Genomic DNA, 16,045 nt, shown 5'->3' with positions numbered 1-16,045 from the left:
TGATGATGAGTCAAGTGCTATCCCCGCAATGCATTGTGGTAGTTGTAGTGACAGTATTATTGTTGCGGCTCAGTGGCTGCCTATACCTCTATGGTGGCTGCTGCTGCAGAGTTCATGCATAACTTGTTGTTAAATAATCTCAATAATATTTTGGACTGTAATTAATAATTTGTATGAATAAATACTTACACATTTTTTATCATCATTAATGATAATGATAATGCATTTATTTTCCAAAGTGCTTTACAGAACAAGCTAAAAGAGGAGCATGATAAAAACAGCATTAGTTAATCACAACTGAGATATTAGTTCATAACTAACTTCAATGCTAATGATATTTTTATGGTGAGGTATTGCTGGTTGATGGTGTTTTATGAATATGAGTTTTTATTTACTTTTATTTGTATGTGTTTTTTTTTATTGAATGTTTCTGGTTTGACACCAATGTTTTTACCTGAAAGTCCAAATAACATTTCTCCCCAGAGCAAGCAGCCAGGCTCTTAGTTAGCTCAGTGGTAAAAAAAAAGCACTTGCGCAGGAGACCCATGAGTCAGACTGACCTCTGAACTAGCAGCCTCCTCTGGCACAGTGACCACAGCGGCACTGGAGTCCATCTGCAGACGAGGTGGGGTGCTGAGGAGAGGACCCACCAGGGTGACGTCAGTCAGCTCCACCGAGAAGTTCTCACCCACAGAGAGGAACACCTGCAGAGACCACAACAGGGTTACTAAAACATAAAAAAAAATACGTAAACCAATAGAAATTGGCAAACCATTTTAGTTAGCTGAGAGATGAAAATTAGAATCCGACGATAAGCAACGATAAGCAATATTTTCAAACATTTTAAACAATCTTTAAAAAAATGCAACTACCAATTTCCTTAGCGATTATTCGATTGATTACTTTTTCAATACATCGAGAATCGTTAGATTAACTAGGGCTTACATAACTTAAACATGGCGTTGAAATCACTGTGACTTATCCATCACTCACTTGGCTGCTGATGGTCAGGGTAATGGCAGCAGACGTCTCTCCGTCTTTGACCAGCAGCCGTCCTACAGCCTGGTCCCCCAGAGGATCCTCCTCCAGGTCCACCCATCCCCCGCTGATCCTGTATCCCACGCTGGCGGTGCCGAACGGCCCGGCCAGCCGGCTCACGTTCAGCAGCAGGACTCTGCTCACGTTGGCACCGGAGCCCACCAGCTCTATGGACTGGAGCGCCGGGTCCAGGGCGAACACACCATGGGGCTCGTCGTTGGCACCGACCCTGAGGGGTGAGAGGCCTCTATTTTTAGTACAACAGACCTGAGTTACAACAGTATAATTTATATATTTTTTATTATTTTGTTTTTTAGATATTCTTTTTAGATTTAAGGGTGCGTTAAGAGATCTCTCAATTATGCTTAAGATTAAATTGTAATATAGAGCTATCGTATTGGACATTTTATGAGTTAGTGCCTTTGTGTTGTACTGTATGTTGTGATGAGTATGTCGTATGAACAATGTTGTGTATTGATGTAAATTGTGTTGATGATGCTGGTTGAGACCCCAGGAAGAGTAGCTGCTGTAACAGTACAGTAAGCTGATGGGGATCTAATAAATAAATCAAAAACTGTACTTTTCCCGTGTACACCAAATCTCTTCACTGAAAATAGCAGCATATTCTCTACAAGGTCACAACAACGTGTCGCAAAACGATGTGTTGTGAGCTTGTAGATCTGCTAGCTAATGCTCCCCTCAGAATATGGATCCTGGGGTGCAAGTGGTTAACAAAAGTGTCGTTTTAATAGTTTGAAAGAGTTTGGATTATCACGATAATATCGTTAATGAAATGTGAAATGTTCATATAGTCGATGTCGGGCAGAAACCTCTTATCTCCAGATTCTAACTTTTAGTTTTTTTTCGTAAACTAACACCCTACTGGATCATACTACAGCGTCACACTAAAGTATCAAAAGTAGCAGATCTCCTTTTGAGCTTGTAGATCTGCTACTTTTGATACTTTTGAATTTGAATCATGAAAAGTATCAGTTTTGGACATATAAGGTTTCCACCCGACAGAGACAGAGATATGGTTCCATCCATGCCTAACCTGATGTGGGTGGCGGTGCGGTTGGGGTTGGCGTCCAGCGTGGCCCCGCCCTCCACGGAGGCGAGCAGGACGGTGTAGAGCTCCTCCAGCTCGGGCACGGTGTCGGGCATCAGGCTGAGGACCACGTCCACCTCCCTCTGGCCCTCCTGGATCAGCGCAGAACCGGACAGGAACAGGAAGTCACCTTCCACCTCTGACTCACTCTGCACCTGCCAATGGACCTGATGGATATGAGAGAGAGAGAGAGAGAGAGAGTTTAATTCACTATATTCAAATTAGAATGACTCATTTACCCCTCCAGTTATGAAATACCTGTTGAATACTTTATTAGTCAGACATTAGAGATAAAAGGATAACACAAAAAAAGTCAATAATACATGTCATCAACAAATACAAACGCTAAAGGAGAAAAAGGAAAAACGGTGGCAGTGAATGTCACCTCCTTCCGATGGGAAATGACATTTATCTCCCCTTCTGGTCTCCTGATAGATGATTTTTCAGGCCAGTTTTGAAAGAAACCAGTGTTACACATCCTTTAATGGATGGTGTCAGCCAGGGCATCCCACATTGTGGTGGCAGAGCAGTAGAATGAGAATTTCCCCATGTTTGTTCTAAATTTGGATCATGGTGGCTCCCGCTAGTGGTGTGGCTGTGGGTGTCACTCACTTTGGAGAAGTAGATAGTCAGCTATGAGGGTATTGAAGGCCCTGTCCCTTTGACTATCTTAAATACCACTCCCAGTGATATTAGCTTAACCCTGACCCTAACGTGTTGTATTTGCACACTAGTTACGGCCCCATAAGGGTCCATTTGGTTCCCAACTATCAATCATTTAGCTGGGGGTCCCCTGGAATCCCCTCAAGGACCCCTGAGTGGGTTCCTAGGACACAGATAATGAATGATCAAACAGTAACGTGTCGTTGTGCTTTTGCTGATCTTACCGTGATGTTCCCCATGACCCCTTCTCTGCGTGTGATGACCAGGGTGATATTGCGAGGTCCCTCTTCCTCTGTGGGTTCACTGTAGACGCGCTCTGTCAACGACGCCGTCGTAAACTGGACGATACCGTTAGGGTCACCGAACTTCTCAATCTGGGGACGAGAGAAAGAGAGAGAGAGAGAGAGAGAGAGAACCAAGAAGGAGTGAATAGAAATAAAATGTCAGATTTAAAAAGCGTTGTTATGCAACTTTCCTAGGTTAACTTTCCACGAACTTTGACACAATCCTGGTTTCTTGTTTGACATGGTTTGACATCAATGTTAACCCAAAGGTCACAATTTAATTTCTCCCCTGAGCAAGCAGACAGCCTTTTTTTCCTCTTTTTTTTGCTCTGTGGTAAAAACATCTGCTCTTCAGGAGACCAGGGTTCTTTCTTTTTCTTTCTGTTGAATTGATTGATTGATAATGCTAAAAGGACAACACAAAGAGCCCTGAGGGCTTGTTTCTATTGTGGTCCTACGTATTCAATTCATCAAGACATATAAAGAAATACAATACTATAAGAAATGATCAATGCTAGCAGAACAATCATATTTACAGAATTTACAGTGGGGGGGTAATTTATTTTGGCAAGCTAGAAGGCAAGCACTTTTTGATGGCTGGTGGTGGTAGGGCATTCCACATTTTGGTGGCATAATGGTAGAATGAATTCATTCCCATATTTGTGCCAAATCTGGGGGAAATGAGATCAGTGGAGGTGTTGTGGCCATGGGCGTTACACACTCTTTTGAAGTAGTTAGACAGCACATGCACCTTGAGCGTGACGGAGCCGGCACTGGAGTCTACGTCCATGTCTCCCGACAGGATGCTGAGCTCCACGATGAAGTCCTCCTCCACCTCCACCTCCCCGTGGGGGAGTATCTTCAGCGTGATGGAGCGCGTGGTGCCCTCCTCTCCGTCCTCAAAGTAGTAGGAGCCGTTCACGGGCGCCTTGATGTCCGCGTTGAGCTCTGGAAGGACCTCTCTGCTGTTGGGGCCCAAGATCATCCAAGCAACCTGTTTGAATATAAAGAAGTATACCAGCCTGGATTAACATCATCGAAGCCACCTGTTTGAATATAAAGAAGTATACCAGCCTGGATTAACATCATCCAAGCCACCTGTTTGAATATAAAGAAGTATACCAGCCTGGATTAACATCATCCAAGCAACCTGTTGGATATGTTTTGATAATAGCAGATCAACAAGCTCACAGCGCGTTACTTTGTGCCGAGTTGCTAGCTTGTATAGCTGCTATTTTTGAATAGCCAACATATAAATGGATAAAGTGGTTAAAATGATCAAAAATGTTGGAAGATTCCAATAATTTGGAATTGTTTAAACATAAATCTTCTTTTCTGGGGGTCCCTGGCACAAAACCTTTTCAGATGGGGGAATAAGGCCAAATACATATCAATTTGGGGGTCCTTGACAGTTTGGGAACCCTTAGCATAGAGCCTATTCAACAACAAACCGGAGGAGAGGGTCTCTCTCTTACCGTGGCATTGCCCACCGCCCCTGCCACCCTCTCCAGCAGCAGGGTGAGGGTCAGGGTGTTGTTGGGATTCTCCAGGGTGATCAGGGTGTCGTTGATGAAACGCACCCTTCCGCTCAGAGAGTCGCTCTTGTCGATGGTCACCGTGGCGACCGCGCGGGACCCCAGGACGGCCCCGCCCGTGGGCCCGAACAACTCCACCTCAAACTCCTCAGCGGGTTCACTGGAGAGCAGACAAACAGACACAGTTCATAACTTGGATTATGAACCCTAGGGGGGGTCCCCAAATGATTTTGGGGGGTCCCCAGAAGACCATTACTACGTCATAAAGAAAGCAACAAACTATACTATGAAAAACATTCAAACACAGGCCAAATAGTCAAAAATGACCCAAGAAAGAGGCCAAGATTGTGAAAAAAACTGATCTACATTGGCTATTTTCACAATATTTATCAAACTGAATGTAATGCCTCAACTCCTACAATTCCAAGTGCTTGTCAGGGTGGGGGGTCCCCAGTTCAAATATGATTATTTTGGGGGGGGGGGTCACTGTCTGAAAAGTTTGGGAACCCTTGATCTAGGGCAGTGTTTCCCAAAGAGGGGATGGGACCCATTTCTACTGTATGTTGCGGACCAGTGTTTATTTATTTTTTTTCCAGAAACCGCTGCCAGTACACAATAAATTTGGCGCTGATGGGTCCAGTGATTTGTGAGATTGGCTCAGGAAACACAGACACACAGGCCAACTCCTACAGAGAAAAAAATAATAATCACACCCAGTGTGAAGAGAGTGGTGCCTTTGAAAGTGTAACTGGTTGTATCCGCAACAATCAGCAACAATATGTTGTCACGTGACAAGTGACAACATATTGTCACGTGTCACGTGAAGCTTGACCAATCAGCCGTGCTCAAACATACGGACGGACATACGGACGGACGGACATACGGACACACGGACAAAGTCAAATGTAGGAGTGGTTGGCACCACTCAAAAAAGTGCAAATAGCAGATCTACAGGCTCACGACAACAGGTCACATGCGAGCTTGTAGATCAGCAATGTTTTTGAAAAACCTTTCAGAAATACAATGATGCAAGTCAGACATCAATCAGACAAAGTTGTGTGAATCTCACTAGTCCAGGTCATCTATGATGGTGATGTTAATGTGAGCTCTGTCCTGGCCGTGTGCAAAGGTCAGCGAGCCGTTGGACAGGATGTAGTCCAGGTCCGGCGTGGCGGTCAGCCCTCTGGACAGGAAGCTGGCTGAGACCACTCCGTACGTCCCCACCCTCCTCACCACCACCACGGAGACGGAGCCCGCCTCCTCCTCAACTATGGGTAGGAGAGATTTGAAAAAAATTACGAGAAGAGATAGGAACATAATATACTTTAAAAATACATATAAAAAGGTTAAGTTGTCTAAGTATTGAGGGTTTAAGTGGTTAACTGTCTGAAAATACACCTTAACATAAATCCAGCACAATGCTACACATTGATAGTGCTGTCAGACAACTCTATGAGTCTTTCTATGAAATCTATGAAAAAGTTTAATCTGCAACACAATTTTATACAGTATGTAGTGGGGGTCCCTGCTTCATCTCTCTCTCAGCTAAGGCTTGGCTTGAAAAACGTTGAAGACCCCTGATCTATTTTTTTTTTTTAAATGCCAGTATGGTTTGGTTTAGTCTCTTACCAGTAATGTGTTCCTGTGTGAACTCCAGGATGCCCTCCACGTTGTCGTTCTGCAGGATGACCACAGTGACAGAGGACTGTTCACCTACAGCTGGAGGAAGGTCCAACGGCAGCCCTGACTCCCTCACCGTGTAGTCCACAGCACTGGCCAGCAGAGGGAGACATGCACAACACTAAGTCACTTGCAGCAGTGGCAAGTATTATGTACATTTTATTCAAGTACTGTGCATGTTAGACCTGCGGGCCTATTATTAAAAAGGCCATCTAAATCCTAAGAGTTTTCTGAAAAAAATATTTAAAAAAAGAATTATTTCTCAGCCTCTGTAGCTGATGGAAACTTGAAATATAGAACGTTTTAGAGCTTAACCCTTTGAACAATTAAAGGGAGCCTCCCCAGACTCAAAACTGTGCAAGCTGTGCAAAATAAAATATCTTTATAGCAAGCTTTCGGTCATAGACCTTCTTCAGGCATCAGAGCTTAACCCTTTGACTTTTACTGTGAAAATGACTTTCATTTGATTAAGAATAAATGAAAAACAGACATACAGAGATTTGTAGAATTTATATAGATTTGTATTTTTACGCTAATACTTTAATTTTGTTTTTGTTTTTACAGGCCTGTTACTCGTATTTCGACATTGTGGTACATTGTGGTATTAATACTTTTACTGAAGTAAAAAAGAATCTGAGTACTTGTTCCACCACTGTTCACTTGCTGACCAGAGTTTCTCAACTGCAGTCCTAAAAACCCAGACTCCCCGCATGTTTTCATTCAAGCCAATAAATCAGGGGCTGGTCTTAGACCTGGAGCACCTGCTGAATTCAATTCCCTCCCTGGTACAGTGGAAGATTAGAAGTGGCATAAATCCAACAGGAATGAACTTGGGAACAACTTTTATAACCCAGGTGGTGACATGTATATAATGGTGATACATTCAAGTTGCATACTGTTGCTGTCGGGAGATACCTTGTATCTCCAATATTTCAACTTTTTAAAATTAAAACCCTCATTTTGTGTCTGAGCTTGTAGATCAGCTATTTTCTTTACTTTTTAAATAGCAATAAATAAGGGAACAGTTTTGGACGTACAAGGTTTAGGTTTCCACCCGACAGCGACGATATGGGTGTGTGTACTATGGCATATCCAGATTTAGAAGGCTCTGAGAAATCCAGAGCATGTACTGTGTGGACATTTAAGGAAACGCATAGGAAACAGACATTAACAGCCTGTTATTTATGTACATGGCTTTAACACTTTCCACATCGTATTCTGTAGCCATTGGGGAAGCAGAAATTGAGCACACTCACCATACATGCAAGTAAAAACACTAGTAGAAATAATAATACAATGAATTCTGCTTATTATATTATACTCTCAATCACATGGGAGCGAATATTTGGCGAAAACAGCAAGATCTACTGTATCTAACTTTAGATCGGCTCTATCTTCGGCGAAGAGATTTAGTACAGAGGGAAAAAAGGGGGAAAATAGAGTAGGCTTTAAATAGTTAAACCAGTGATTCTCACTGCGAGCTTGCACATCTACTATTTATTTTTGATCATTTATGAAAAATCTTTAAAGTGTATTGAATAATGTCGATGTGATAATGATATGTATTCGCCAAAAACATATCATTTTGGGGGGTCCAAGGCATGAAAAAGTTTGAGAACTACTGATTTAGAAGGCATTTTGTAGAATCGGCCTCAGGTCTTAATGGGTTAAAGTAGTTTAAGGACTCAGTACCTGTCGTTGAGCAGCTCCACTGCGGTGATGTTGAGGTAGAACTCCTCGGGTCCCTCGGGGAGGCTGTCGTCATGGATACGCAGGGTGACCTGTCCCGTGGTCTGACCCGGAGCGAACAGGAGGCGCTCTGAGGCCGGGGCAAAGTCCTCTCCACTGACCGCTGATGTGCTGCTGCTGCCCTCTGCTGTCTGTGTCTGGTAACTCACCCACACGCTGCCCAGGGTGCCCAGAGAGCGACTCACCGTCACGTTCACCTGGTGGCCATGAGGAGGAATGACGGTAGGTGTTTTAGTGACATTCATCATTCAATTATTAACTATTAAATCAGTGGTTCTCAACCAGTGGTCCTTGAGGGGGCCCAAGGGGGTCCCCAGCAAAAGGTGTTAATACATGTTCACCCCTTTATCCATATTGTATATGTTGGTTGTTGACTATTCTAAAATAGCAGATATACAAGCTCACAGCCCGTCACTTCATGCCGCGCTAAGAGCTTGAGGGCACCGTGTTCTTTCAATTCCTTTTTCATTAATATTTAATATTTTTGGGAGGAAATGAAAAACATTTTGTGTGGCACAAGTTTGCCCGCTACTGATGATGAGCTCACCGTCCCCTCCTCCTCTGTGGCCGTGAGCCGGCGCTGGGCGAAGGAGAAGAGGCCGTGGGGGTTGTCGCTGGCTGCCACGGTAACCGTAGCGACCTGGGCAGAGGGGCTGATGCCCAGGCCCGGCGTGGCGGAGGTCAGGGTCAGCTGGTACACACGGCGTTCCTCTGGGACCTCGTCATTCAGGACCTTGAGGACGATGGTAGCATCTGACTGTCTGTCCATCATGGTCACCACACCAGAGATCTCCTCAAACTGCCCGGCCTCGGCAGGAGTGATGTTCCACTCGAACTGCACCTCGCCAAAGATCCCTGGGCCTCGCACCAGACTGGTGAGCAAGATGGCAAAGACAAAATGAGTTGAATTACGTTTTTTCTCTGTTGCCAATGATATGATGTTTGCAGGACTACAACTCTGGATTATTTTCTGAAATATGATTCTGTTGCTAACTTTTTTTTAATCAATGAAATCATTTTGAAGTGCGTTTATTTTATTTTATATATAATTGTTTAAAAAAAAAGCTTTGTCGAACAACGGTGTCTTGCAAAAATAGAGAAAATAGTCAACTTGTAGATCGATAGATTAAATTGATTATTTCGATGAACTGTTGCAGCCCTATATGTTTGTCACACCTGATAACAGCAGTCCCGTTGTAGTCTCCCTGAGGTTCTCCCATCACAACCTCTCTGGAGGCCTCCACTATCCCAACCATCCCCAACGCAGCCTTGTCTCCTTGGACGGTAATGGTGGCCACACCTAGAGGAACACAACACAGAGAAAAATATCCATGAATTTAAGTCTCCATGGGGTGACTAATCGATAGAAAAAAAAGGGTTAGTTTTTTTTTTTGCGTGAACTATCCCTTTAATTGTTTTACATTGGGGGTAGTGTCACAGCATCATGTGCCAACTAAGACGAGTTTTCCAGGGCTTTATTTTCCCACACCAGAAAAAAAAAAAGAAAAGTTATTGTATAGCTTGGCATTATGGCAATAAAAATGATTCTGATTCATTGCTTCACTGATTCATTGCTTGACTTAGTGAAAAGAAACATTTGTGTTGGATGTGATTAGCACGTTTAAATCACACAGATTTATGTTTTCACTGCGCGGTCGTGTGTGTTCCTGTAGGATTGTGTTCAGCGGTGCGTTACTGCACACACAAACCCTTCAACCACTCAGACCCTCCATACTTGGCAAAACGGACGTGAGTTCGTGCCGATCTACACGCTTGTAGATCGGCTATTTTTAGCTAATGTTCAGTGGTGCGTTAACTACCAGGGTTATTATAGTTTTATTAAAAGTAACGAAATAACAAAAACTAGAATTGACAAAACATTTTATTTAGCTGAAATAAAAATAAAAATTAGGCTTTACAAATAAAAAAGATGACAAACTGAAAATGTATTGTGTCAAGAAAGACACAATGCATCTAACAAAACTAAAAAACAAAAATTCTTGAGTTGTCCTAGTTTTAGTCTTTGTCAATATCCAATAGGTTTCTTAAAAGATTGTGGAAAAAATTGTGAAACTTAATACTAAAATAAGAAACACAAAATAAAGACTAAACTAGCAAACCCGCTAAAACTAAACTTGAAAACTAAAAGTCAAAAAGATCTAATAAATAAAAACATCATTTTTTTTACCCCCTTTTTCTCCTCAATCGTTTTGCCAATTGATTCCTCCCCACACGCATTACTATAGAGCAGTGGTTTTCAACCTTTTTCATACCAAGGTCCATTATTTATTCGGCATTTGAGCCACGGAACCACCGTTTGATGAGATTTAGACTCTCAGACCCAAAACTTTGAATATTTTGTTATCGTTGGATACGATTTTGTCCACAATTCCATGCTGTATTGATGTTGGTACCATAGGAGAGACAACAGGCAAACGTTGATCAAAATAACTATTCCTTAATTAAGTAATGCAGATGTTCAACAAAAATGTAACTCTTGAGAGTGTACAATGAAACCAAATGGACCCGTAAGGGTCCATTTGGTTTCATTTTACACTCTCAAGAATTAAAGATCTATAAGGGCCAATTTGGTTACCAACTCTCCATCATTTAGCTGGGGACCACATGGAACGCCCTCAAGGACCACTGGTTGAGAACCATTACTATAGACATGACAAACCGTTTAAGGGGTCGATGACGGCGGCGCCGCTGGCGTCTGGAAGCAGCCGTACGCTGAAGATCTCGTCTCCTTCCAGGATGGAGTCGACCAGCGCTCTGACCTCAAACGTCTTCCTGGACTCCGTCTGTGTACGTTTGGAGAAAAAAACATAATGTCGCTGTCGGGCAGAAACCTCTTATCTCCACTCCATATTCTAACTGATTGTGTTTTTTCCGTAAATTAACACCCCTACTTGATCATACTACAACGTCACACAAAAGTTTCAAAAGTAGCAGATCTACAAGCTTGAAACGCGGCTTGAAACGCGGGTTGCAACGTAACGCGAAGCAACGCGTTTTGAGCTTGTAGATCTGCTACTTTTGATGCTTTTGGACATATGAGGTTTCGACCCAACAGAGACGATGTGCAATTAAAATGCAATAAACACCAAGGGGTGATTCCAAAATGAAAATCTGCCCAAATAGTCATGGTTGAATATCGATATGAAATTTTATCCCTCTTAAAATATACAACATATTCGGATGTTTTCACCCGATAGGGTTTTGCCAGGGTTCATGTGGTTAAGATGTCAAATACTGTAATCAACCGATCTTACGAGCTCACAATGTGTCACGATGGCACGTGTTGTGTGCTTTGTAGATCTGCAGATTATTTCTTTTAGCATTTTTGTGAAATCGGATGGCTGGTCAGTAGGAGACTCAATTGACCGCTGGTCATCAAATTACCGTATTGGCTATGTGTGTGCGTGTGTGTGTGTGTGTAATTGTATGTGTGTGTGTGTGTGTGTGTGTGTGTGTGTGTGTGTGTGTGTGTGTGTGTGTGTGTGTGTGTGTGTGTGTGTGTGTGTGTGTGTGTGTGTGTCAATATAGTGTTACCTACCTCAGCAAACTGTAGGGTGCCGGTGAGAGGTGAAAGGTCATCTACAGCTTGGTCGTCCAGTCTCCAGAGCATGCTCACCGCCCCGCTGCCCCCCGGGCTCCGGACCACCGCTAGCGTCGCCGTGGCAACGGGGTCATCAGCCGATTCTGGCTCGCTCACAGTGAACTAGAAAGGGGGAGGAGTTATAACACACACAGACACAATTTGTTTTACTTTGTCATATTTTATTGTTGTACATTTTTTGTGGGTTTAGAGACTTACTTCCAGCTCCTCGAATCCAAACCGTCCGAGAGGCGAGTCGTTGGGCGGTATGGTGACCGTCAGGGAGGTCGCCTCCCCCAGGCGAGCCCCACCAATCACACGCGCCAGAGTCACCGCGAAGGTCTCATCTGACTCCACCTCCTCATCGTCCAGGATGGTGATGTCGATCGTCGCTCCGTCCTGGAAGGAAAACCAGAGTCAGTGTGTGTCACTGTTTTCTGTTCTACATAATTATGAACCTTCTTAGTGTGCATGATTCTTATATCAAAGGAGTAGTTCACCCAAATAATTACTTATTTTAGAACAATGACACACCATGAAGCTTTGAATTCATGGAGATTTTTTTAGTTTTTGTCGCATTCCTAAGCCAATCATTTGCGACAAACACCAAAAAATCTGAATCATCAATCATGAATTCAAGGCTTCATGGGGTGTGTAATGGATAGAAAATACGATTTTTTTTTGTGAACTACTCCTTTAACCGATTCTTAAAATGTTTTCTAAATCCCAACATATTTTTTTTAAATATAAAAAATATATTTTTTATGATTTTTCAAAAATAGTAGATCTACAAGCTCATAGCGCGGCACTCAGTGCCGCGCTATGAGCTTGTATATCTGCTATTTTTGAATAGCCAAAGAAATCTAAAATGACACAGATGCGTCCCCGGTTAATACAGTATAGGTACACAGTATAGGTATACAGTATAGGAACTGTATACTTTGTCATGCGACAAACACCGAAAATAGTGTCTCTACAAGCTCGCAATGCAAAATGCAATGCATTGTAAGGCAGTACATCAGCAATTGTTTTTTTTACATTTAAAAGGCAACACCAAGATCAAATATAATATTCACACTTGTATATTATATATTTGATAAATCAAATATTCTCAATCTATTCGTGAGTTATCTGACTCCAAATCAGGACAAATATAAAAAACACGTTTCCTAACCTGTCCCTCTAGTAAAGTGACATTTCCAGAGGCGGGGCTGAAGTCATCGAGGCTTGCTGTGATTGGCTGAGCCTCCCAGTAGAGTATCACTCTGCCGGTGCTCCCGGCCAATCGCGCCACTGTAAGACGGAGGATGTTGGCCGGCGGGGGCAGCTCATAGGCCAGGACCCTTCCAGACACATCCTGGGAGAAACGTTTAACAGTGTTTACTTTATAGTGTTTATTTCACTGACTAAAACTATGACGAAAAATGTCTGCCGACTAACTTTTTTCAGTGACGTTACAATTTTTTCTAAAGTTACAATTTAATGACTTTTAAGACCTTTTTAATACCAAACTGGGCTAAATTGACAAACATTATGTAAGAAAGAGGCAAACATTGTGAAAATAGCAGATCTACATAGCTCACAACGCCTCGCAGTGCGAGGCGTTGTGAGCTATGTAGATCTGCTATTTTCACAATATGTATCTGTGGAACCGAGTCAAACTAAATGTAATGTCTACAATTCTAAATGCTTATCAGGGTGGGGGTCCCCAGTTCAAATATGATTATTTTGGGGGGTCGCGGCCTAAAAGGTTTGGGAACCCTTGGTGTAGGCGAAGACCTGTGATCGTCTGGTTAAGTAAGACAGAGAAACAGCCGTCCCCGGGGTCGGGGTGACCATCAATATGAACTCACCTCAGACACGTTGAACTGCAGCACTCCTCTGGGGTCGTCGTTCTCCTGGATGCTGACCTCTGCCACCTCCATCCCAGGCCTCTTCAGACTGGGCTGGCCCGGTCCCAGAGATCCTCCAATCAGCTCCAGGCTGGTGATGTTCACCAGGAACACCTCTGCCAGCTCCGGGATGTCGTCCTGACAACGGATACACATAATACAAACAAACAAACAAACAGCGTCCATGCGTGAATATATATGGACGCACATCAACAATAATGATAGTCTGTGCACGCTGTTAAGACTAATGACTCCAACTGTTTATTTTGAGATCAGCTGAGGATCTTGGGAGAAATCAGGAAGGTGGAGTACAGACATATCGTTGCTGTCGGGCAGAAAACTCTTATCTCCATATTTTAACTTTCTGTGTTTTTTCATAAATTATCGCCCCTACTTGATCATGCTACAGCGTCACACAAAAGCATCAAAAGTAGCAGATCTGCAAGCTCGAAACGCGTCGCTTTGCGACGCGTTTCGAGCTTGTAGATCTGTTACTTTTGATGCTTTTGAATTTGAATCCTGAAAAGTAACAGTTTTGGACATACAGTATGAGGTTTCCACCCGACAGAGACGATAATTATATTAGTGTATGGGTTGGTTGTAAGCAGAGTGAATGACAGGTAACACACACTTTGTTGTTATGTTACTAGTTATGTTATGTTACTTATTTCAAATATCAACACAATATCCAACACAAAAATAGCATTTTGGTGTAGAGGGAAAACATCCACATGGTACTCTTGTTGGTTTCATGTCTGCTTTGCAAGATCGTTTATAGCGGGGTCAAATCAGTGTTGCCAAGTCTGCTTATTATAAGCCAATTTGGGCTTGTTTTTTCTGTAAAGTAGCTTCTAAATATCTGTTGCGGTTTGCTTTTTTGGGGCTTGTTTCTAAAGTGTAGTTGCTTATGTGGGTGTGCCTCCTAATGTTGTTTAAACTAGTGGTTCTCAAACATTTTCATGTCAAGGACTCCCAAATTAATATGTATTTGTCTGCGGATCCCCATCTAAAAAGATTTTGTGCCAGGCATCCCCATACAAGATTGGTGTTGTTAAAAATGTTTCAAAGCATTCAACATTTTAAGATTTCTTTCAAGATTCTTTTTGAAAATAGCCGATGTACAAGCTCACAACGCGTCGCATTGTGTGCTTGTACATGGGCTATTTTCAAATAGATGATGTAGTAGGGCTCAAGTGGTAAAACTGGTCGCTTCTTTTGGGCTCGTTTTCATAGACCTGGTCGCTTGTTTCACTCACAAAATCTAGCAACACTGGGTCTAATGACAACTGAATGGAGAAACAGCTCAGTGCATGCCATGCAACACAGCTCATGGACATGGAAGCGCACACGCACACGCACACGCACACACACACACACACACACACACACACACACACACACACACACGAAAAACCCCTTCTTTTCATAAGCCTCGAGTTTAGTTTCTAAATTGGGTTTAGTGGTTAGCGTTGTGCTGACAGCACGGTCGCCTGTACTCTCGCAAAAACCAAATAATAGGAAGAGCTGCAAAGCTTCAACACAGAAACTTAAAATTAAACCCTCTCCCAGGGCCACTTCTTTCTGTATGCAACGTCTCTCCATAACAACGTTAATGAAAGCTGGCAGCTTCAACAGAAACACCAGGAAAAACACAGCTTCATGTTCGCGGAACTTCTTCCGCCTCCGTTTACAGCCTAAACACACAACATAATCACCAGTCCCATTAGTGGGAGAGAGAGAGGTAAAAATAGACACCGGCTTGCCTTGGCCTTTACTATACTTCATGATGAAGCCTGGAAGAAGGAAACAAAGGGAAATACAGCGAAAGACAATGAGACAGACAGATGTAGAAAAGACCCAGAGGGTCACAGGAAAGAAAAGGAAGGTTAATGGAAATTCCTTGAGAGAGGAAGAATGAAGGTTCTGGATTGTTCTATTCCCGCGCTGAAGACCCTAAAACGGGGGTTCAGATCCGATGGTGTGGTGCAGGGATTGTACTGCTTATTAGTACTGTAAGTAGGCAGCAGACCAGGCTCAGTGCCAGCCAGCCTGTGTCTGCTCAACCACTCTGGGGTGGCTTTTGGACCGTGGGATGCAGACAAACTGCAAAGACTGCTGGAGAGCTGGAAATGTCCAGGGTCCATGTGGAGTCTGTTGTTCTCCATCCCGAAATAAGAAGGGAGGTGAAAAAAACGAATTTGATTCGTTCCAGTACTATTCTGCTCTGTTTACTATTCTATTCTGTTATGATCTGTTAAGTTAATTCTACAGTGGGGTGACTGGTGGTGTCTCAGTCAGCACAGACCAAATCAAATCAAACTTTATTTTATGTAACACATTTCATACAGTAAGTTGCAACTCAATGAGCTTCACAGAAAATAATTTAAAAGAAACGAACCATAATAATACAAAAATATAAATAAAAGTACATACTGTAAATAAATAAAAGTACATAAGTAAATTACTGTAGAAGCAATGCGAAAACCTAAGCAAAA

At 42.8% G+C, this 16,045-nt stretch overlaps 1 protein-coding gene across 1 annotated transcript in view; it reads right to left on the bottom strand.

Annotated features, from left to right (window-relative positions):
• The window catches only part of adgrv1 (adhesion G protein-coupled receptor V1), a gene marked incomplete at its 5' end in the record, with an annotated part of 261,294 nt that overhangs the window by 141,836 nt on the left and 103,413 nt on the right, over positions 1-16,045 (bottom strand). The window contains 16 exon segments of the mRNA XM_084055548.1: positions 561-704; positions 994-1,267; positions 2,093-2,313; positions 3,034-3,183; positions 3,845-4,087; positions 4,569-4,788; positions 5,698-5,896; positions 6,258-6,400; positions 8,001-8,254; positions 8,605-8,929; positions 9,234-9,357; positions 10,738-10,861; positions 11,617-11,781; positions 11,878-12,057; positions 12,833-13,015; positions 13,512-13,688. Coding sequence (XP_083911674.1) covers positions 561-704; positions 994-1,267; positions 2,093-2,313; positions 3,034-3,183; positions 3,845-4,087; positions 4,569-4,788; positions 5,698-5,896; positions 6,258-6,400; positions 8,001-8,254; positions 8,605-8,929; positions 9,234-9,357; positions 10,738-10,861; positions 11,617-11,781; positions 11,878-12,057; positions 12,833-13,015; positions 13,512-13,688 — 3,126 coding nt within the window.

This window comes from Gymnoscopelus microlampas (assembly GCF_963454915.1).
Source record: "Gymnoscopelus microlampas genome assembly, chromosome: 4".
Lineage (NCBI taxonomy): Eukaryota > Metazoa > Chordata > Actinopteri > Myctophiformes > Myctophidae > Gymnoscopelus > Gymnoscopelus microlampas.
The sequence above is the reverse complement of the archived record's forward strand: the minus strand, read 5'-3'. Positions and strand labels throughout refer to the sequence as shown.